A 24,205-nucleotide genomic window follows, 5' to 3' on the forward strand; every position below is an offset into this window, starting at 1 on the left:
GGACACACAATCCCAAAGAGTCATTGGGCCTGGAAGGCATTAAGCATCTAGTTTTTCTGCCCTGTAATCAACCTTAACCATGACCTGTCACCCCCCCCCCCGCCAACACACACACACACACACACAGTACCTGGGGTGTGTCAGAAAGACTGTACTAGAGACTTGAACTTAGTATATATATGAGAAGTAAATTGCTAAGCTAATTTTCATCTCCAATTTTAATCAAAATTTAAATACTTGGCTTCAGAAGTAAAAGATGTCATGTTTAACTAATACCAGCAGCCCCATCTGTCCTGCCATGAGCAGTCCGTCTGTCCTTCCTTTCTTCCTTTATTTTGGTACAATGTTGAATGAAGGACACAAACTTCTGCTGTCACTCCAATAAGAATTTTAAAGTCTGGTTAAAATATTTAACATGGATTGACACCACAGTGGCTTGGCGTGGTGTACATTAGAAATAACCTCAAGTTAAATGCTGATGTTGGTCTGGCTCTTGCTCAGCAGTTCCTTCAACGAAGAATCAACTGGCAACTTTCCCTGCAGGGGCGATTCAAGACCCGTGAGCACCCTTTGGTCCTTTAAAAAAAAAATGCTGATAGTTCTTTTGTTATCTTTATAGGAATAGTTCTTCAATATTATTTTGCTTTATTACATTTTTTTATGATTATTCTAGACTTGGTCATTTAAATATGTAACGTCCTTTGGGTATAGGCTGGATCTAATTTGCAAGTAAAAATATAGTCATAGTTTATGCAAATAGTGGATGTGTTTTCATTTAGAGGAAAGAGATTGTTCAGTATTAATCCCGAGATACACCTCACCCTCATATATGTTTATTAATATGGAGCTAGAAGTATCACCAGGTGTGCTCAGCAGGTCATATTATTTTCTTTAATGTTTTTCCCTTTGAAGCTTTTAACTTCTTTGTTTTATCTGGATTGCATCCTTTGAAGTATTTAATAAATTTCAAATTGATAATTTAAGGATGCAAGCAAGAATCCTCACTGAAAGTATTCTATAAGCGAAATATTGACAAATAGATAAAATTAAGAGAAGCATCCATTCTATTGATTTTATGTGCCATAAGCCATTATTGAGGTGTATATTTCCATAGGGCTACAGTTTTTGGTTTTTGGTTTTTTTCTAGACCTAAGTAAGACAATATAGCATGTGTCAGTGCCAAAAATCTGCTATTATGACCTCTGACAAAAATGAGCAAAACGTACAGGTCTACAGAGTTGATTAACCTTGCAAAAATTATATGTTTTTGTCATCATTCCTAAGAACAACCACTGTATTTGCATATGAAGAATGATTATTTTAAACAAGGAAAACATTATAGGTATAAATGATACCTAATTTGCAAGTGAAAATATGATTGTTCACGCAGATGTGAGTGCATTTTCATTTAGGGGCAGTGGGTCTGCTCATTGCCTCTCTCCCTCTCCACCCCCAAAACAGAGCTCTAGACATATAATCACTATGCAAATCTAGTCAGCATATTTACACTGGAAACAAATGTAGCCAATTATAGAAAAATAAGTGGAGTTGCTTTAAGCATTCATTAAATCTCTGATGGCAAGGAGGTGAATTAAACTTTACAAAGCTACTATAAAAATAACTATTTTTGAATTTAAATATGGTTGTGTAATTTAGTGCTTGTTACCACATTCAATTTTAACACCAAGATTCAGCCTCCAAAAAATACTCAAAATGAGGCATTGTATTTGGGAACCTGTAACTGTGCCCACCCCACAAGTATTTAAAAATTAGGGCCTCAGCATGTCCAGTTTCATGCACAATTAAGAGTGGCCTTTGAATTTCCAAAAAGAATCCAGTGGTTTGACGAGTCTTGAATAAATCTAGTGGTGAGTTAAAGCCCCTGTAGGTGAGATTCTGTCAGCGTCATCCATGGGATAGAAAGCATGGTCCTTCCCACATGTTAATGGTCTGCATGATCACAGCCAAGAAGCCATTTTCTTGTCTTTAATGATGTATCTTGAAGAAAGAATTAAAGTAGTATAATATGAATGTTAAAATATAATAATTTTAACAGCTAAAATATCAGTGAGGGTCAAATTACTATAAAGAGTGGCTGGCACAGCTAATTACAGGAAAACTAACAACCAATACCAGGCTTAGGAAAAGGTGCAGTTGAGTGACAGACATTGTGCTGGGTTCTTTACAGTGGAAGAGTGGATGGTGGCTTTCAGCTGTGTGATTTGAAGAACCCAAAATTCCTCCTTGTCAGAAAGAAAACTAAATTATGTACATACACGTATATACTCTTTTCCCATTATTTTGTGTTAGTTTCTTTGTGCTAAATGTGGCCTCTCTTTATAGTTCTCTTCGAAAATGTACATCCCTCTGGAAAAGATGACAGTCACATGTGAGTCAAGGTATATGAACATTTCCTCTGGGAGAGGATCATCTTTGAATGTCAGGAAGAAGAAATAGGCCAAGGAATTAGCCAGATGGAGAGAGAGGGAGGCAGGTAGGCAACCAGACGCAAGCTGGATTTCTCCTACTTTACAAAGTTGCTGTTCAATCTTTTAGAGAGAAGCCCAACTTTGAGTTGCTGCACTCTCTGCAGAGTGAGAAACTTGGACAGTTTTGCTGTAGTCCTTGTTCCAAAACAGGACTGGCATTTTATTAAAAGTGAAAGAGGTTTGCAGCTGGGCTGGGAAGTGTTAAGGTAAGAAAAGGTCAGCAGGTTACAGAGGCCAGTGCCACAGGGCTTGTTAGGAGTAATCAAAAACCCACTTAGGGAAGCAGGAAGGAGAGGTTGGAATTTCCACCCTAGGGAGGTTACAGAGGCCATCTGGCTAGAGAGAAGTTGGCTCAACTCTGAAGAGGTTTAAAATCCAGCTTAAAATGCTGATTAGGAAAATCCCACAATAAGAAGTTTGTCTTTTTATTTTCACCCTCTCACATAGGGACAAGATGATCCTGCCTGAATAGTTCAGTGCTGTTTTAAAGGAGTTAATGTGTACGTAGATTGCTTTGATTAGTGCTCCTGCCACCACTTTTCTTTCTTCCCTTCTGTGCTTTAAGAGCCCTCCTCATGAAGTCAATGGTTTCTCTTTCCTTCTTCCTCAGAGATTGGTCTCCCTAGGAAGACTAGAATGACAGTGTAGACTAAATTGTCATCCAGGAGTTGTTGCTCATCAGGTTATAAAGATGGAAACCACTTCATATTGATGGGTGGTTTTAACATGTAGGCCAGCTTTTCATGGTTAGTGAGCATAAGGTTTTTTGCAATGTATAATCCTTTTTGAACAATGATTTTATACTATTCTTAGTCTTCTCTCACATGTTTGCCTCTTTTGAAAACTCATATTTCTTCCAGAAATAGAACTAAGGAGGAAGGCAGAACATTGGAACAGTCCCTACTGAAGATAACAGTATGATAAGAATATTGGGGAAAAAAATAATTTAATAGTGTTTTTGTATCTGGGACATCAGGTAATTGGCAAAAATGCATCTTTGTGGATAATTGGCCTTGCTATTAAGGATTTCATGAGTAAGGGTTAAAGCTTTCTAGAGAGGAAAGTTTCATGACCAAGTTTGTATTTTTAGAGACGGAAGCTTAGTTCATCTGGGAGGGGAGAATTTGTTGTCCCAGGTAAGAAATGACAGAGGACATGAAGAAGAAAAGGAGAGGAAGAGCCAAGAGACATTTGGGATTCAGAATTTAGTTTCCTAGCCACTCTGGCAACATCACTTGTGACTGTTTGTCACCCTAGAGAAAGTGAACTTGTCTATGTCTGGTCTCCCACAAATTTCCAGGCCAGTCTTGGTGAGCTAGAAAGACACATTCCAGGACCAATGAACATTGTTTAGTCACCTCGTGGTACCCAGTGGGTTAACCCTCCTTTCACCCCACCAAGCCATCTTGCTAGCAGAAAATGGGAAAACCAAGTTCATAACATACCAGCTATGATATATTGACATTTGTTTGGACATGATTCTTTACCTATAACAGGGGGATACAGCAGGAGTTTGAATCCTAGAAATAGACCTGCCCACTTGGCTGAAGCAGGAGTAGGGGAGAAGCACTGTATATGAAAATCGTTTGGAATGGTGATAGAACATGTTGCCCAAGGGGATAAAACAACAGTGATTTAAGTTCAGACAAGATGTTAGTAGAACAGGAAACTACTGAATACAGACTAAATGTAAGAATCTCTATAAAGTATAGGTATTGAAACCTTCAGGGACTGAAAAAAGGAGGTTGCAGAAAGCTTAAAGACATAAGAAGAGGTTAATTATAGGAAATGGATCATATTGTCTGCTTTAGACTCAAAGCAGAGATAGCTAAATATTAAACCCCCAAAAGTTAGGCCTTCCAGGATGCTTACCATCTCAAGTTAGTGACTTGGAGCATTGCCGATCCTATAGTTATAAATGTAATTTAGGCCAAAGCATGGGAAAGAGGAAGGATGTCTAGTCAGGAACTTGCTACCACCCACAAACTAAACTCATCCTGGCCACTCATCCCCTGATTCATTTATTAAACAAATACTTATTGCATGGTCATCTACAGTATCCCAGGCACTCTGCTGGTTTTGCGATACAAGACTGAAAGACCCTGCTACCCTCAAGGAGAGGGGGTAGTTGGCAAGCACAGGGTGAGTAATCGTTGTCCTCCTTGATAGAGGTAATGATTGGTTCCAGCTTTAGCAGAAGATTCAACGACATCCTCTCAGAGGGGAGAATAAGAGCAAGGCCTCAGCCCAAATCAGCCCACACCTTCAGTGGACAGTCGTTCCTCGGTATGGACAGCATGACTGACCAAGCTGCCTTGACTACAGATGTCTGGCAGTCAGAGGCAGTCAGGATTGCCTAGTAAACTGAAACCACTGCGGCTCTTGTCCAGCTCCGGCTCTGAGCCAGGTTATTTATATCTCTGGGCCAAGTCCAGATTCCCACATGCGGCAGAGACTGTGTACATGTGTGATAATGTCTAGGGCATGACTGCTGCATTCACACCCACTCTCACAACCTCTGCTGTCCCACTCTTAGCCACTGAGGAGGAGTGTGAACAGAAAAGACTGTTTTGAGGAGAATTTGATATATTAGAGTACTAGTTTGTAGTGGGCAGGCTACATCTGAGGACTATGAAATAAAATTTTTTTCTTATTTTGAAGAAAATGTGTGCATTACAAACAAGTCTCATTAGGTTATTGTTGTTTTTACTTCCATCAGAGGTGGAAGTAGAGGGACGAGAGGATCAGGATAGTCTTCTGTTTCTCACAGCCAGAGACCAAGAGAAAAATACTCTAATTAAAGAGAATTTATTTTCAGTGGTTGGCAGGAGCAAATGTTTGTAGAGAATATATATTTTTTAAAAACCCTGAATATCTGGTGGGTATAGGCCAGTGGGGCATAAGGTATTCTTTCTAAAATCCAGCTTTTAGAGATAACAAGTATTAGTGAGGATGTGGAGAATTGGAACATTCATACCTTGCTAGTGGGAGTGGCTTTGGACAGCACTTTGGCAGTTCCTCACATGGTGAAACATAGAGTTACCATATGACAAGACAATTCCATAACTAGATATATACTCAAGAGAGATGAAAACATATGTCCACATAAGAAATTGTACATTGCAGCATTATTTGTAAGAGCCAAAAAGTGAAAACGACACACGTTATCAACTGGTGAATGTATAAATATAAGTGGTATATTCATACAGTGGAAAATTATTTGGCAATAAAAAGGAATGAAGTACTGATGCATGCTACAACATAGATGAACCTTGAAAACACTATGCTTTATAAAAGAAGCTAGTCATATAAGACTACATATTTTGATTACATTTATACAGAATGAATGTCCAGGATAGGCAAATCTATAGAAATAGAAGTAGTTTAGTGGATACCTAGATCAATGGCCAGAGGATTTGGGGAGATTGGGGGTGACTGCTAATGGGTTCAGAGTTTCTTTTGGGCGTCATGAAAATATTCAAAAATGGATTGTGGTAATGTTTGCACAATTCTGTGAATATTCTAAAAACAATTGATGTGTGCACCTTAAATGGGCAAATTGTCTAGTATGTGTATTAGTCCGTTTTGTGTTGCTATAACAATACCTGAGACTGGGTAATTTATAAAGGACAGAGGTTTATTAGGCTTACGATTCTGGTACAGCTGCATCTGGCTCAGGCCTCAGGCTGCTTCTACTCATGGTAGAAAGTGGCAGGCAGCCAACGGGTATAAGCAGATCACATGGCGAGAGGAAGCAAGAGAGAGGAGGTGCCGGGGTCTTTTAAACAACCAGCTCTCCCAGAAACTAATAGAGCGAGAACTCACTACCCCCACTCCCAAGGGAGAGCATTAATCCATGCATGAGGGATCCTCCCCCATGACTCAGCTTCCAACACTTGCCACATTGGGGATCAAATTTCCACATGAGTTTTGGGGGGACAACACATCCAAACTCTATCAGTATGTGAATTGTAGCTCAATAAAGCTGTTTTATAAAAATCTAGCTTCTGATACGTTGGAGATCTTTGTTTCCTGGACTACTTGCTGTACCCACATCATTTTGCAGTGGTATTTGGGGAAAGTAATATGTGGATCTCTGGTGTCTTAAACAAGTCCTGTACTGTAAGGACATTTTCTGAGAGTTCATTAGGAATTATTGCTTAACTGAGCCTGGAATTGCAATCTGATAGCTTCTCAGTAGGAATGTGCCATCTGTGCTCTTCTTTAGATGAGTCTATTCTAACAGAATGCTTTATATTTCAAAACACACATTGATTTAATGTACATAGCACTGCTGTGTAGGCTTACAGGATGAGTTTTTAAGTTTTTAAAAATAGTTTATCAAGTATATACTTTAGTTTATAGCCAGTGTACTTTTATTGCTTATTGAACAGTCTCAACTCAAGGGGCATTAATTTGTTTTTAATTTTCTCCAGTTACTGCCTTAGGCCATGTTTTGTTGACTCTTGCTTTTCTGTCCCTTAACAATATCTAGGAGATCTTACAGCATTCAGGTCACTTTCAGTTATGAGAAGATCAATCTGGTTCATTTTCAAATTCCCATCTTATACCTGATTTAAATCTAATTTCCTCCTTCCACAGTCCATCAGCAGGGGTGGAATACGGCCTGATTCTCAGATACTTCCTTTCTTTCTTTCTCGTTTCAAAGCCCAACTCCTTAGGAGTGGGGTCTAGGTAATGGGGGAGAACAGTGGCCCTTTACCTAATTTCCCATGGTTACCATCTTCTCTGCAACTTTGGCAAACATCTTGTTGCCATCCATGCCTCTGAGTGACGGGTGTCAAAATGTTGCATCACATCAGGTAATTTGGAGAGCTCATTGACCAGTTTCCTGACATTGAAGACTCAGCCCTGACTCAATCTCCTTGACCAACCCATTTCCCAATGGTGTACTGGTAAATGTTTAACACTGAGCTGGGGGCAGGGGCGGGATGGTGATATGTGCGTATGTTTAGTTTATTACATATTTTAAGTGGTGTAAAGAAGTGCAGTATATAATTTACAAATAATGATAAAATATATAATACAATTTAATGCAAATTTCAAGTAGCCAGTTGTTCTTCCAGAAGACTTCCACTGATTTTTGCCAAATTCTTTTGTCTGTATTCATTCCGTGGTCTCAAATGATAAATGCGTATAGTTCTACCATGAATGTTGAGTGATATTTTTATTTAAGAAGTAAGACAAAAGTGAAACAAAGAAGTATGTCAGAATTTGACTTATTGGTCAATATCATGAGCACATACTTTGATAAATCAGATAATAGTTTTCAAATACTGGGAGAATATGTCCTCCAATTTTTGTGCTATTCACAATGTAAGGACTCTAGATTTAATACACTTTTAATTTTAATCTGCATTATTAGCATTTTCTTCATCACTTCCTTAAGTCTACACAGTCAACAAAACAATAAAAAGTCCTGATTTGTAGCATTTGCCAACTGCAAGCTACCAACATGACCCTTATTGAATGCATAATTGGGACAAGATGCACAGTAGTGCACTGTTTTAGCACCTACAGATAGAGTAGACATAAAAAATTAAAAGCGTAGACAATAATAATAGTAAAATGATTAAGAAGTCATGTTTTGAGTATTTATTACTTTTATTTTTAATATTATTTAATTGTAAGTTTATATAATTTTTTTTTTGTAAGTTTATATAATTTTTAATGATTGCTTTTAAATTCCTAAAAATTTAAAAATTGGCTAGCAAGCAGGTTCTAGCCCCTCTCACACAGCATTCTCCTAAGGGTCTCTTTGCTACTGGGGTGCCCCCTGGGAGTTGCCTTCTTGAGAGGACACTGACAAGATGGCAAGGATAGTACAGACTGCTTCCTTGCTGCCTCTCCCTCTACTCAGCTAGTCAGGGGGCACATCAGCAGGTCAGCTGCCTGAGCAGCTCATATCTGACTTAAATCTCCAGCCACAGATGACATTCAAGAGTTTCATTCTTCCAAGAACCCCCCTCCCAATCTTTAAATCTAATCAATCTTTGATACTAATGAATCTCTTGGTACCCTCCTCACATAGCTTCAAGAGGGAAAAGTCATCTCTGTTTTTGTGGGAGGAGTGAGAACAGAGCACCCCCACTGCCATATACAGTACACTCCAAGGTATAGCTCAATACTCCCACAACCTTCTTTCTCCACTTTCCTAGGTTTTATGGTGGACTCCTAGAGCTGACAGAGTCAGCTCATCTTCCTCTTAATAAGTCCTGAAGTAGATATTATTGTCTCTTTAGAATTTGGGCTACTTGATACCTTTTTTAGCATCCCTAGTTAGTAACACTGGAGTAACAGCACGTCTTGCTAGACTTATATGCAGTTTTATTTAGCATTTTCGATTTTAGATCTAGCTTAATAATGGCCACCATTCTATTTAAATCATGGAAATGATCATTTTCTCCCTAAGTCACTTTATGAGTCATACACACACAGTATATGTCTTTTAAGGGTACTTAATATTTCTTGTTTGGGTTTGGCCTGAAATTAGTAGCTTGGTTTCCCCACATTCCAAAGTACAAAACCCCAACTTTGTCCTAATCACTTGATTTTTAATTAGTAGATGCAGGGCTGGCTGGTTAGCTCAGCTGATTAAAGCGTAGTGCTGATAACACCAAGGTCTATTGTTTGATCCCTGTACCAGCCAGCCACCAAAAAATGAGAGATGAGTATACAAATAACATATTGTATACAGGTATTGATATTCAACTCTGTACCCCACAAGTATGTATACTCACTTATGTTTCAATAAAAAATAATTCATTTTCACAGTAAAAAGAGCTATAGGTGTTGTCAAGATTCAGTCATACTCAGTGATACAAATGCATTCATATCTTTCCATTAAGTTTCTCTTTAACACTTAAAAAAAAAAGATAAAATGCACGTACAATTACAGATTTTTTTTCTGTTTAGCATTAAAAGTTTTTTTTAAATGATAATGCAGTGGTGAGAATGTCCAGTAAAAATGTAAACTATACATTCTTTTGTTGAAGGACAGTTTGGCAGTATTAATATTTGCAAAAAAGTTTAAAATGTACTCCCTCTGGTCTAGCACTATCATGTAGAGGAATCTACCCTCCAGAAGTAGAGATAGATTGCTAAGAAGTCCCTAGAAGACATCTCCAAGGAGGCGATGGTTGAGCTAAGTGTTGAGAAGTGAGTAGAAGCCTCCTATAAGCAAAGAAGGGGAAAAGGTTATCCCAGGCCAAAGAACCAGCATAAGCAAAGCTACAGAGCCATGACAGAGCAGTGCTTATTAAATAAAGAAGCTGAAAGTAGTTTATTTTGATTAAAGCATAGCTGGAGGCAGCTAGAAGGATAATGTCTGGATCACAGAAGATGTTGGGAAACATGCTGACTTTGGATTTTATCTAAAGAAAGACGATCAGATTTGTATTTCTAAAACATGTACAAATGCGTATCTGCCTCTCTTCATTTTGAAAGTAATAGCAATTTTTATGTGCTTTACAAGGATTAATTCATTTATAAGTTTCTTAAACTATGGAGTGGTTACTGTTATTGTCTCCATTTTGCAATTGAGGAAACTAAGGCACAGAGAAGTTAAATAATTTGCTCAAGGTGGCTCAGTTAATGGCAGAACTGAAGTATAAACCCGGAAGGTCTGGATCTAAAGCTCTGCGCTTTTCCACTATACTGTACTATTTTTGTGTTTCTTTAAGAACATGTATGCTTTTTTACAAAAGGGGAATCCTTGTAACTTTTCCATGTAATTTCTCCCATGCCACCTACCAGCCAAGATAGAATTTTCTTTGACCTTACGTATAGAATCGATCAGTTCAACAGTCTGCCTGTCTTTTCTCCAATCCCTGCAAATTCACTTCCCTCTTACCATTCATCCCCTTCTTAGCCCTTTTAGTCTTGAGCCCTGTCTCTCTCCTCCCTTTTCTGGATGGGGCTATAAACCCATTTGGCCTGCAGGGTACCCAGGATAGCCCCAGCCATGACAGAGATCAGACAGGAGTTTTCCAAACCTGTTCCTTCTAGAATCAAAGGGGCACATACCACAAATCTCAAAAAAAAAAAAAAAAAAAATGGGGGAGGAGATAAAGTATTCAATGTGATCATCTTGCAAATAATAGTGACTGTCCACAAGTATTTACTGAACATCATTTTTTATTGTTCCTGGAATTTTGTAGGGAGGCAGAGGTTGGGTAGGGGAAGTAGAGATGGCTACAAAAAGGCATGTGGCCCATACATCATCAGTGATCTTTCAGTCTTAAGCTTTCATTCAGGATAGTATTTCATGACTAGTATTGTGTCCAAAATGACAGCACGATTTTTATTAAATATATGAGGCGATGTCATTTAAAGGAAAGCATTGTATACCTAAATCCCACCTCATGATTTTACATTGACCACACTGTAGGTCCTGTACATCTGCCGTAGGGAACCTGTAATTCATACCATACTGGTATTTAGGTGAATTAAATGCTTAAACTCCTCTAACCCTGTTCTGTATAAGTAAGAACATGTACCTCTTTTCAAAAAAATTCGAATAATTATTAAACAAAGGCAGGAATGTAGGAGAATTTGATTTCAATTTACTTACCCACTTACAAGTTTTGTGGCTTTTCTTTAGTGAAGAGGAGGAAAACTGACAGATGATAATCTCAAAGATTAATAAAGATTTGGGAATGTAGTAATAATTTAGAAACCCAAAATGATGAGAAATATTTTCTTCTTTTTCAGAAAGAAATTATTAGAAAAATAGGGTAGAATAATTTATATCTGGAGACAGTTATTTCATCCCTGGTATATGTGAATCCATGAAATATGAAACCTGGTAACAAGATTCCACCTTTCTTAGGATGATAACTATAAAGACACTACAGAAGGAGTGTCTTGTGCCATTAAATTCACTGTGCTAGCCACTGGCTACATGTATATTGCATAGTTTCGATTCCATTACTTGCAGTCTTTTCTTTTATTCATCAAACCATTTTAGCATTAAGAGCTATTTGGTTAATAATACATCATTTTTAAAATTCCTTCATTATATTTTTATTTTATTCCTTCATTTATACTTTAAACAAATTTAAGATTTGCATGTTTCCAAAAATGCATACACAATAATGTTCCTCACAGCATTATTTATAAAGCAAAAGTTGGAAAAAACCCAAATGTCTATAAGCAGGAAATTGGTTATTAATTCAGGTAAATATTAAAAATGAAGTATGGAAAGATTCATATTTTTTTTAACTCAGTTTTTCCACAAACTTTTCAAGGTACCCTATTTAAGATGCTGCCTGATTCATGAATCACTAATAAAAGCCAATTTGATCTTTAAAAAAATAAAAATGATGTAGATCTGTAATTGATATAAAAACTTTTTTGCCATATAGTCATTTTTTAAAAGATTACAAAAGCAGTCTATAAATTAGTCTCTTTTGTTACATGGTGTGCTTTAAAAAGAATCTAGGAAGAAATATGTCAAAATGTTAACAATAGTTTTATCTGAGTGAATTTGCAGATAATCTTCACTTACAGCTTTCTGTCTCTGTGTATTGTCTGAGGTAGTTTAAAAAATTATTAATTATTGTTTTTATAGTAAGAATGTATAATTTTACAGGTGGAAAATATCTTTCTTTTTAAAATTAAACTTGGAAAGTTTAAAAAAGCTGAAAGAAATTAAATGTTAATTGTTTAAGCACACAAAGCAATTTTTGCACAATCCTTGTCAGTTGTGTTATCAGCACTCTAATTTGTTTTTGAGATTGTTCCCCCTTCTGCCCTTACTGAAATACTATTAACACGTGACATAACGCCTTTCCCACCCCACAGCTTCCTATTCCCTCCGTCCTCCATTTGTCCCCCTACCTTCTTTGAGCTGAGACGACAGACCTGTCTTGTGCCCAGTGTGCACACACTGTGATGATACTGTTTGGAGGTAGACCATTCATGCCACTCACTAGTCATTCTTCTGACGTTAAGCCTTACCTTAATCAGTAAGTTAGCAAGTGCAGATGGGTCTTTAGTGTGTTCCACTAATATAAGTTCTATTTAGTCAAACATCTGTCTTGAATGGTGTAGACTTAAGCTGTTGAGGATGCCCAGGTCTCATCTGAGGCTTTGAATTCTAGGCTGCCAGGAATTGGAACATGGTGATTTTTTCAAAGTTAGAAATGTGGATCGTACCTTACCTTGGCCCTTTAGACTCTAAGGTCATTACTTAGTCTCAACTGAAAGACCACATTTTTAAAAAGTATCTTAGCTAGTTCCCAGGTATTTTGTGTCTACATTTGGTATTGCTCGTTTAAATCTTCTCGAACCCTTGCAGGGCTGGTTTAAATGGTAAAGCTTCAGAGTCAGCACTTGGGAGAGTGAAGGAGAGGAATCACAGAGAACAGACAGAGAAACAGAAGTTCTGAACAAGCTCATACAGTCTATTAATTGTTTGTAATTTAAGTGAAGGTAGGAAACTGGCTTCTCCCCAGGATAATTATAACAAGCTTAGCACAATTCCAAGAAAATTCCAAGAAAACTTAAGCAAGGCTTAATAGGCAGGCTTTCAAAGGCTTTGTTATCTATCATCTACCTCAGCAAACCAATTAAAGGGTGATGTTTCTATTGTACTTTTATTATAGAGAAGGTATGACTGTGACTATCTTACTTAGGTTAGAGTCTCAGAATCTTTCCTAGTTAAAGGTGATATTAGACCACAGACACACTTCCATATTCTCTACTTTTTTTATTATTATTATTATTATTATTACTACTACTACTACTACTACTACTACTACTACTACTACATTACTTTTGCTGATTTTTCGCATTTTCCCTTTTGGTTCCTTCTTCTCTGTCTGCTCCAGTCCACCCAAATTCTAAATACCAAAAGTGGGGGAAATAAAAATCAAGGAAAGAATGAAATTAGAGAACTGGAGACTCTGGGTCTCTAAGAACCTAAGTTACATTCTTTCTAATTGCTTTGACCTTTTTCATTAAATGTTGATCCTGTCAACATTCTGGGTCCAGAACCATCTCCCAAGCACCCTGTGTTTAAGAGTGTGGACTCTGGCTCTGAGCCCTGCTCCACCCCTTGTTCCACCTTGGACAAGTGACTTACCCCCTTATGCTCCAGTTTCCTCATGTGTCAGCATCCTCAGAGATCTACATCATCGATACGTTAAAGTTTGAAGTCATGGTAAATCATGGTGAGTGTTAGCTGTTACTAACATCCATCAGTATTTTTGTAACAATGAGCTATATAGATTTTGATATTCTCGAATATTGAGAATCTATTCCCTGTTTCATTTGATCTAACAGCTGCTGCCTGATTTTGTTCAGCTAAGGCTCTGAACATTCCCTCAGAGCAGGTAATGAGGGCCATGCGTGCCACCGCTGCCTGTGGTCTAAACCCCTGGGTAAAGGAACTGCCTAGGCCATGCAATCCTCTTCCCAAGAGATCACATCATGGGCCCTGGAGTCCCCCTCTCTTAGGCCACTTGGATTTCTTCGGTGAAATACCTACTTGAAGACAAGGGGAGCAGGGTGAAAAGTGTGTGGTAGGAACAGGGAGAGAAATATGACAAGAAGTATCAGTAAAACACAGCTAGATGACTCTTCGGGCAGCTGGTGTGAAGTGTGATCTGTTAGCAGCAGGTCACTGGCTGAGCTGCAGTGATACTGGTCCTGCAGCTTCTCACCTTCTCCCCATCCACTCCTTGAAAAAGGGCCAGCTTTCGGGACACTCCTTCCCCAACTTAGAAGGTGGAAGAGATACTGGATCATTACTGACTCCTGACTCTGCTTCCCTTGCAGCCGACCCACTGGTGGGCAGCATTGCCACACAGTACATGACCAACAGAGCAGAGCATGACCGGATGGCTAGACAGTGGACCAAGCGGTATGCTACATAGGGGCCTGCTGCCTGCCGCCCCCGCCGGATCTGTGCAAGCACATTCACCAAGTGCATCAATAGCCCTGCCCACCCCTCCAGACCTTGGTTCTTATTTTCCTATTTTTATTAAGATTTGAACTGTTGTGTAATGGTATGTCATCCATCCTCCCTTTCTTCCTTCTCCCTCCCTCTCCCCTCTTTTCTTTCTCTCTTTTCCTCTCTCTTTTTTCTCTTGTTTTATTCCCTTTTTGATTTCTGTTAACTTGAAAGAGTTGGGATTTTTTCTTTCCCACCTCAGCGTGGATGGGAACTTTTGTTTTCAGTGCAAACAATGTCGGATCTGTAATAGTAAGAGCTTTCTTACAAAGCTTTGTATTACTGTGTGGTTTTGTTTTTTGTTGTTTGTTTTATTTTGATTTTTTCCTTTTGTGTGAACTTCGGGAAAACACAAATTCAGAATTATATCTCGTTTCTACTTAAATGTAGTGCTTAGGGTTAATTTTTTGTACTGAAGTCTTTATTGGTGGGTGCATGCTACTGGGAACAAGTTTTTGTACAAAAGCTTCAATCAGAATCACTGTGCATTACTGAGACTCTGTTTATCACTAGCCTTCTGTCCCCCATGCAGAAGACTGTTGGATTGAACAAAATAATATGTATTTTGATTTACTTAAAGTGCTTGTAAATTTCTTAGGGACCTGCCACTTTTGACTGTGGATCAGTTGATGTACACTTGTATTATTAAAGCACTCAATAAATCACTGTGGCTGATAAATGCACTTCTGGTAACCAAGTGTTTGCTTTGTATCCTGGTGACCTGCGTAGCCCTATATGCAGTGAGGCTTGTCTAATTCAATTACAGGTTCAAATGTATTTTTGATCTCAAACCTCTAATATTTCTTTGTAGTTGAGTTGCTTAGCATGTGGAATTTCTCCAGCTGTCAATAGCCTGATGATTTTATGGTTGTTTCAGTAGATCATTATCATTCTACATATTGGCTGGACATCCTTCCTGTTACAACCTTCTTACTTCAACAATCAAAATATGTAACTCCAAAAATAGCCTCCTTGTGAAAGTGAAGTCTGAGCTGATTGTTGTGTTCAACCACTTTCAGTTTCTCTCTTCTTTTTCCTCCTAAAATTGTTATAGTGATTGCCCTGGAGCTTTGTTTTGTTTTATAATTTTAGTGGAAGAAGTAAACTCAACTGTATCAGTCATGATCAGCACGTTCAGTGGTAAGAGTATGTCTGTCTGGCTTGATCTTCAGGCTCTTTTAACGTTCGGCTATAGGAGGCAGAGGAAACATGGAAGTGGTACAGTTTTTAAAACACACTAACTTGCTGACTGATATTCAGGGTTCTTCGTGTTACAAGGTAGTGGAGATTCTGCTAAGTGCAGGCACAGGTTTACCATACAGCCAGGTCTCATGTAAGGAACCATTAACATCTTTACTGCTAAATAGTAGGATTTACAAATGTAAGTCATTCACCTCTGAATATTTCAACATTTGAAATATCTGATTCAAAAGATACAGTTTTTGTTGTGTTTAAGTGATTAAAAAGAAAATATATTTAAAATGCTACTTTTAAATTCAAGGTTACCTTGGGATACTTTTTCTCTTTTTAATGATGATTTTACCGTTAATTTTATTTGAAAATGTTTTCCAGCATACTAGAATACTATATGGTCTCTTTTATAACTACTTAACTCTGTAGTTATAGCAAAAGGAACCACAGACAATACATAAATGAATAGGCATAGCTGTGTTCCAGTAAAACTTTACTTACCAAACAGCAGGCAGTAGTGGGATTTGGCCTGTGGGTTGTAGTTTGCCAAGCCCTGATAAAGACCATCATAATAGATGGGGGGTGGGGTGGGGTAGGTAAGCGTGTGTCATTGCTTTCTTTACCACGAAAAATGAATTTAATTAATATAGTACAGGACTAATTTTTAGAAAATTACCCAGAATGTATTATTGCCTACAGACTTCTCACCACAAGGTTTTTAGTTTTTGTTTTTGTTTGTTTTTGTTTTTGGTGGCTGGCTGGTATAGGGATCCAAATCCTTGACCTTAATGTTACAAGGCAGCACTCTAACCAGCTGAGCTAACCAGCCAGCCTCAAGGTTTTTATTTTTATTTTAATACTTTAGATTTAAAAATTCAGCCCTTAAAGCATTGAACCACTGTAAAATGACATTTTATTAAACTGCTGGTTTGGGGTTTTTTTTTTTTTTTTTTTTTACTTTTGAGTGATTAAACTAGACCCATGACACTAATACTTTTATAGGTAGTGTTTAAATTTAGTTTGCCTTTTTTCTTTTAAAATGTCAACTCCATTGGACACATTTTAAGTAATACATCAAATATATTAAACTCTACATTTCATATCTGCTTGTACAGATCATTTAAAAATGAGTGTTATAGAGGAGCCAAAGATTATAACAATTCTAATAGGAAATCCTGTCACAATCTGTGTTTGCTTTTCTGTGAGCCATTTTTAGATTTTATGCCAGTCTCTGATATGAGGCTATGAAACTTCTCTCCCCATCTTTACGAACTCTGAATACTTCATGACAAACAAATGTACACTGCTCTCAAAATGTGAAAGCTAGAAAAACTCTACAGAGACCAGCAAACTCTTAATACACTGTTAAAGTGTAGATTCCAGATAACATGGTAATTTTACTTGAACTCTATAGTCACAGTAGGCAATACAATTCCAATAAGTTTTCAAAAATGCTTATAAAATAAAATTTAGAGTTTGGCATTCAGAAAGCTAGTTTTGTTAAAAAAAAAAATGAAGATAACATTTTTACAATTCAGAAATGATTTTGTACCCTAATATTACTAAACTTTCCATACCAATTATTGCTACTTATGGTATTTTGTAGCTGTTTTAAATAAAATGTTGGCAGATACTTGACTGAGGCAAGACTATTGGTCAGCAGGAAGGTAGTTTAAGATGATATTTATTGATCTTAAATCATTCGAAAGGTTGTGGCCTTAATTTGTCACCAAATTGCAAATAAATGCAACATTTTTCATCTGTTCTACAGAAATCCATTGAGGATAGCAATCACACAAGTAGTAGATCTTTCTTATTCCAAGGTTAGGAAATAAAGAGAGGCTCATCATGGAATACTGGTTTAGGAATTAGGAAGAAAGTAAATATTTATTCAGAATGTACTGTGTACCGGGCCATAATAAGTTACCTAATAAAACCTCAGCCTAGCCGTTAAGAGTGTAGGTGGCCCTCAGTCACAGGAAGCCAGCAAGATGCGAAAGTGAGATTCCCATTCAAGCATGTGACCCCAGAGCCTTTGCTGTCTACTACAAAACCACATACACCTTTCTTCTAACTCCAAGGCAGTACTGTAAAAAACAAATTGGCATCATTTGGTGTTAGAGTCATGGCACTGTACAATTTCTAGGTGGTATGATTTTGCCATCTTCAATAAATGGGGAAAAAATGTCAAAGAAAGTGTGGGCCAGGAATTAGATGGGAGACCAAACAGCAGGAATCAGCTTTCTAATCTTAAAGGTGCTGTAGGAAGACTTGACCGGCAGTAGAGAAACATGTCACTTGAAAAACCCCTGAATTTCTCTGCATCTCACTACTGCAATAAAGGGTGTTAATTATTATCAGACATGGCAGTTTTTAAATGTCTCTGTCTTTAAAAAGAGAGATGTTCGTACTTAATACTGAAAACAGTTGAAATTGCACAAAAAAAACCCTACCAGAGTATCCTGACCTACTGTATTTTATTTCAAGGCAGCTTTATAATTCTGTCAAAATGTCCCTTCTGTACAGGGATCTCTGGTATGTGGACCGGGACTTCAAGCTGTAGGAGCACACCCTGTTATCCTAAGCTAGTTCTAGATTTATCTTCAGTGGAAATGTGAAGCAGGCCTAGTTGTGTTCTGAACCATGGCACTTTGTGAGCTACATCAACTCTGGAATCTGAGTTGAGAGAGCAGCTTGGCCTCTGAAAACCTCCCATGGTAGCTGTGTGTTTCCCCACATCCATGTTGCCCGCTGGGGAGCTGACTGGTTCCTTGAGCCTGGAACATTCCTTCTCCGCCAGGCACCTTTCGCTCTCACATTTCACCACGTGCACTGATAAATGTGGGTTAGGGTTTGTAGTGAATGCTTATAATTTATAATTTAAAGTTGCCTTGGCATCCATTTTGAATGCAGGTTTAGCTGTATTGTGCCAGAGGCAGGGCTCAGCCACCTTTGTCACAGTTTCTAGTTCTGCACCACACCCAAATGCCTCAAGCTGCTGGCCAGAGATAAGGACTCAGAGACACTGCACCCACCTAGCAGACTTGGCTCCCCACTTCCTTTAAAAGCACCATTCAAGCATTTGCCCGTGAACTGAAAGTGACCCCCACCTATTCCCCAGTATATACAGCTAGTTGCCTACGCCCTCTCCTCTCTCCCTGCCTTCTTCCCTGACCTCCGTGTGTTGGTCTCCAGGCTTGCCACAACTCACTGACACATCCTGACTGTTGTCATTGAAGCCAGGCCTGCAATCCAACCCCTGCCTGTGAGGCTGTGAAAAGAGGAAGAGACCCATGCAGATGGGATTCACTGCTGGTGCTCTTTTGTCCAGACCTCTGGTGGTACCAGCTAAATTAATAGTTTCATTCAAAACAGGGTTACCTTAAAACAGAAGGTCCCTCTCAAGAACCCCCTCAGTCCTGGACAAACCAGGACTGTTGGTCACGTGTATTTTTGTGCTAGGACTAAATTTCAGCTGAAGGTCTCAAGCACTACACAGGACCAGTCTGGCCCATAGAATGTTTTACTTAAGGAACAGTGTTTTACTTGATGCACAGTAATCCCTTTAGAGGACACATGTGCTCTACAGTTTGAAAAATGCCCAGCCCCTCAATAGTTTTCATGCCCAGCCCTCTTCATGCATTCCCTGGTTCTGAAGGCATGTGACGGATTTAAACCAACTGCAGCCTTCCCTTTCGTCTCCAAACATGAATTAAGCTATGTGTGCCTTTCTATGAACGAATAGTCGAAAGCATAATCTGCTTTTTGAGAGGATTTTTAAAAGGGACATTCCCAGATTTTAAAACTCTCTTATGCATGGGACACACACAGGAAAGTGGAGGAGATACTCTAAGCACTGATCTCTCTTGCCCGTTTATAAATCCACTTAGTCAAAGTGGAGGCCAACCCCAACTGCTCCAGAACTTGCAGTGTCAGGGTTTTCAGTTATGGTTACAGAATAAAATCTTACCCAATAACCTTGTCATCTTTTGGAGCCATGCAACCCCTAATCCCACTCTCATATCATCCCCTCCTCCCACTCAACATTGCCCTGTCATCCGTCTTTAAAAATTAGATGGGAGGTCAGAGTTCAGGATGGCAATCACCCTGGCTTATAGGAAGTTTAGACCTCCTGAGAAATTCTGTCACGCTTTGCAACAGAAAAGTAACATGCTTTCCAATTGGTGCCTCTGAGCACATTGAGAAACACCAAGCAAGATTCTTCCACTTAATCCACAGAGCAGGAATAGTAGAAAGGGGCCGTGAGAGGCTACGCTCCCGGTACACCCTGCCCCCATGCTGAGATTGCCTAGAAGTACAGTGATAGCATTCGTTGTCCATTCAGTCTCCTACCTGAAACTACAGACAGCCAGATAAATAAATGAACATGTCCACCTCCACGAACTGGACAGTGTAGTCTCCCTCCCTTAGACCAAGAGTTGACTTTATGTTCACCACCAGACAGCTCCCAAGTTTTGATTTAAAAATCAAAGCACTTTATGGACAGTTATTAGAAACCTGTGATGAGAAACTCCAGAAGCTATTATTAATCCCCGAGAGACCCCTTTCTCTTTAAGCAATATGTAAGGAAATTATTTTAAACTCAAGCATGACTGTGCGTTTTTATTTAAATGTAAAACATATGTCCTTACTAAATAATCTCCAAGTCCCCATGTGCTCTTAGTGATGTGTAATAAAATACCAGGATGTACTTGTTGGTCCAGATTTGAGCTGCTGGATTTGGGGGAAATGGTAATATTTAGTTATTGTTTGGGGTTTTTTAAATAGTTGAATGGGAGAGAGAAAAAAATAAGTTTATATAAAAAATTTGTTTTTTAATATAACAATAAAATTTATGTAAAGTGAGTATATATTAAAAAGTAGGTTTATGTAAAGATGCTACCTTGCTGGGTACTGCACAGCAATCCAAAGACTATAGTAGTAAACCTCCAAAATGTTTGTAAGCAATTTATACTTGATTTGTTTCACGGATTAAGAGGTCAAGAGTAAGTTGCTGGGTCAGCAGAGTCAAAGAAAAATAAAAAATGTGCACTAGTTAAGAAGAATAGAAATTTTCTCAGAGTTGTAATATTGTTATTTATGGCAAGAGATTGAGAGCGTATCCTCCATTTAGGAAAGATGAATAGGGAACTATAATTCCTTCTGAGGCAGAGTCTATAAATTATCCCTAATATCCGTTCTCCTTTTCTTCCTGTTATAAATAGAACCATTGGACTTTTAGCTGTACACATGGCCACCCAGCTAGAAATTGCCCAGTCTCTCTGTGGTAGGTTAATAACAAAAAATGGTCCCAATTCTCAGTCCTTACCAGTATCTACATTCTTTGCAGCTTCTTGCATGAAAAGGTAGTCTTTTTTTCCCCCATACCTTGAATCAGACAAGCCTTGGGACTTGCCTTGGCCTCCAAAGGCTTTGTGACTCCCAAACTTTCCTGCAACCCATCCATGCCTTGAGAGTAAGCCCCAGGCTAGACTGCTAGAAGATGAGAGGCGTGTGGAGAAGAACTGAGAAAACCCTAGACCAACCGATCCCCCAATATATGAAGGAGCCCAGCCAAGATCAGCAGAACTGCCCACCCAGGATGCAACTGATGGCAGATGCACACATCACCCGTCCAAGACCAGACAGAGTGTCCGCCTGACTCTTACATTGTGAACAATAATAAATAGTACTGACATAAGCCACAAAGTTTGAAGTGATTTGTTACACAGCAATAACTAATACACTTCCTTACAGCTAGGCACGGCCATGGAACGAAATTCTGGCCAAAAGAGTGAACAGAAGTGACACGAGCAAATTCCAGATCTCATCCCATACGATGAAGCCACTCACCCTCCACTCCCTCTTTACACTTTCCTGTGGTCTGCAGTACACGCCCAGTGCAGGCGAGCTAGTTGTGACCATGGCACCGAGAGAATACAGAGCAAAAAGTAGAAAAAGTTCAGTTTTGAACATGTCGAGATTGAAGTGCCTTGAATACATCCAGGTGGAAATTTCTGACCATTGGATATATTAGTCTCATATTCAGGAAAGCTCAGGATCTAGGATAGTAGATATGAAGTTGGGAATCATCAGAGCATGGAAAGGAATGTGATTATGGGAGAGGAGAGGATCACTTGGGAAAGTGGGTGGAGAAGGAGGAGAAAAAGGCCAGGACCAGCCCTCACAGCTGAATCTCATGTCCACATGTCATTAACACATTTTTAAATGTTTATTTTTAAAATAATATATTTATATCATTTTTAAAAAAGAATGCCATCAGTAGCTGAAATAGTCTGAGGGATTTGGAAGATGGAGCCACTGGAATTATTGATGGAGTCAATAGCAGAAGTTTATACAAAGTAAAACTCGGAAAGGAGAACTCTACAGAGACTAGAGCCATTCCAGAGTTAAACCTTCCTGCTGCGGAAATGCAGGAACTAGAGCTGCTGCTTTGAACTACAAGATGGTAAGTGCCTGGGTCCCTGATACCAGAGCACCCAAGCACACTGGACATCGAGCCAGACTTTCATTGAGAGAGAAGTCTATTTTTATCTTCTTTAAGCCACTGCTGTGTTGGAGTTTGACACCTGCAGCTGATCTGAGCCTAACAAATGCTCACACACCAACTTCATGATGATGGTGGCCTTTGGGAAGGTGAGAAAAAAACACTAGGTAGGTACACAGAAAATATTTTTATTTTATCTCTAACCTTTTATTTTTTTATAGAGATATAAAGCCAATAAACATGCAAAAATGTTAACACATTCTGTGTGGCTGAATATAGAGATGTTTGTTATATTATCTGATTTTCTATATGTAAATGTTTTTCCAAATTAAACAAGATTTTTGAGGTAAAGGTAGATTTAAGTAAGACACATAAGGGGGAATAAGAGTTGTTTCTGTGTGATACATTTTGGTAAGCTTAAATTTTTTTTATAATGAATGTATATTACTTTTGTTATCAGAGAAAAAGTAAAGACATAACAAAAGGTGAAATTTGGAATGGGTGGAGGCAGCCTGGGTAGAACAAATATTCTTTCAATAAGAATTGTTTTAAAAGGGATACCTGTACTCCAGTGTTCACTGCAGCACCATTTACAATAGCCAAGAGTTGGAACCAGCCTAAATGCCCATCACCAGATGAGTGGATACGGAAAATGCGGTATATCTATACAATGGAATTCTACTCTGCTATAAAAACGAATGAAATGCTTGCATTCACAACAACATGGATGGACTTAGAGAAAATTATATTAAGTGAAACAAGTCAGGCACAGAAAGAGAAATACCACATGATCTCACTTATCTGTGGGAACTAAAAATAAATAAATACACAAACGAGGGGAGGGGGCCGGGAAGAAGACACAACAATCACAATTTCTTGAAGTTAAGACAAGCAAACAGATATGAGGTTGATAGGAGGGAGGAGGGAGGGAGGATTCGGTAAGGGGACACAAAAATCAATCACATTGTATATTGATAAAATTTTTAAAAAGAAAGAAAAAAGGAGATAAAGAAATCAAGGTGGGGGCCAGCCTGTGGCTCACTCAGGAGAGTGTGGTGCTGATAACACCAAGGCCATGGGTTCGGATCCCATATAGGGATGGCCGGTTGGCTCACTGGGTGAGCGTGGTGCTGACAACACCAAGTCAAGGGTTAAGATCCCCTTACCGGTCATCTTTAAAAAAAAAAAAAAAGAAATCAAGGTGGTAGTTTGAGAGATGTTTGAGCAAAGGGGTTTTAAAAACGGAAGATACTCGAGTATCTTACGGTGATGAAAATGACTTGTAAAAGAAAGAAGCGTTGGGAATGTAGTTACTCAAACCACTGGCACCACCTGGGAGCATGTTAGAAATGCACAGTCTCGGGCCACAGTTCAGATGTGCTGAACCAGACTCTGAAGTTTAACACGTTCTGCAGGCGATTGATTCCCTTGCATGTTGAAGTTGGAAAAGCACTAAGATGGAACAAGTTGGGGGACAAGCCTGTGGTAGGAGGGCACTTTCTCTGTCACAGCAAGAAGGAGGGGAGGACTCTATGGGCTGGTGTAGACGCAGGAGGCTTTGTTGATTGGCAATGGAATGATGGGAGAGTTACCATCTGACAGCTTCTATTTTCTGAGAAAAGACTGAAGCCAGATCACCTGCTAGGAGCAGGAAGGGAACGTGGAAGTTTAAGACAGAAGGTATGAGATGGTCATCTCAGAAAAGGGAGCATGACCTTCTGATAGAAACATGGTAGGATTGCTGGCCGAGGTTGACTGTCCACGTGGAAGTGTGAGCTCATGAGCTAGAGACGCTGAAGCCAGTCAGCCAGGTGGTGTGGCTTCCTCCAGCAACATGCAGCTGCTCAGGGCACAGGCAAGAGAAGGCAGAGACAGACGAGGGAATGAGGGATACTTGCAAGGAACCAATCAAGTGATGGACCCTGAAATCCACCCTGGTAGTGGGGGTCCAAGGCCAGGGAAGAATGGTAGGTGGTGATTATAGATTAAATAACAGGCAGTCCTGCATTGATACATTTCACTGTTGCGGTTAGTCTCTGA

The 24,205-nt window shown here is 38.9% G+C and overlaps 1 protein-coding gene across 1 annotated transcript in view; it reads left to right on the forward strand.

Annotated features, from left to right (window-relative positions):
- The window catches only part of UBE2E2 (ubiquitin conjugating enzyme E2 E2), a 361,055-nt gene extending 345,915 nt beyond the window's left edge, over positions 1-15,140 (forward strand). Inside the window, exon 6 of the mRNA XM_063114307.1 lies at positions 14,292-15,140. Within this exon, the coding sequence (XP_062970377.1) occupies positions 14,292-14,389 (98 nt within the window). The 3' untranslated portion in view covers positions 14,390-15,140. The remainder of the gene's footprint in view (positions 1-14,291) is intronic.
- The last annotated feature ends 9,065 nt before the right edge of the window (positions 15,141-24,205 follow it).

This window comes from Cynocephalus volans, chromosome 11, assembly GCF_027409185.1.
Source record: "Cynocephalus volans isolate mCynVol1 chromosome 11, mCynVol1.pri, whole genome shotgun sequence".
NCBI classification, from domain to species: Eukaryota; Metazoa; Chordata; class Mammalia; order Dermoptera; family Cynocephalidae; genus Cynocephalus; species Cynocephalus volans.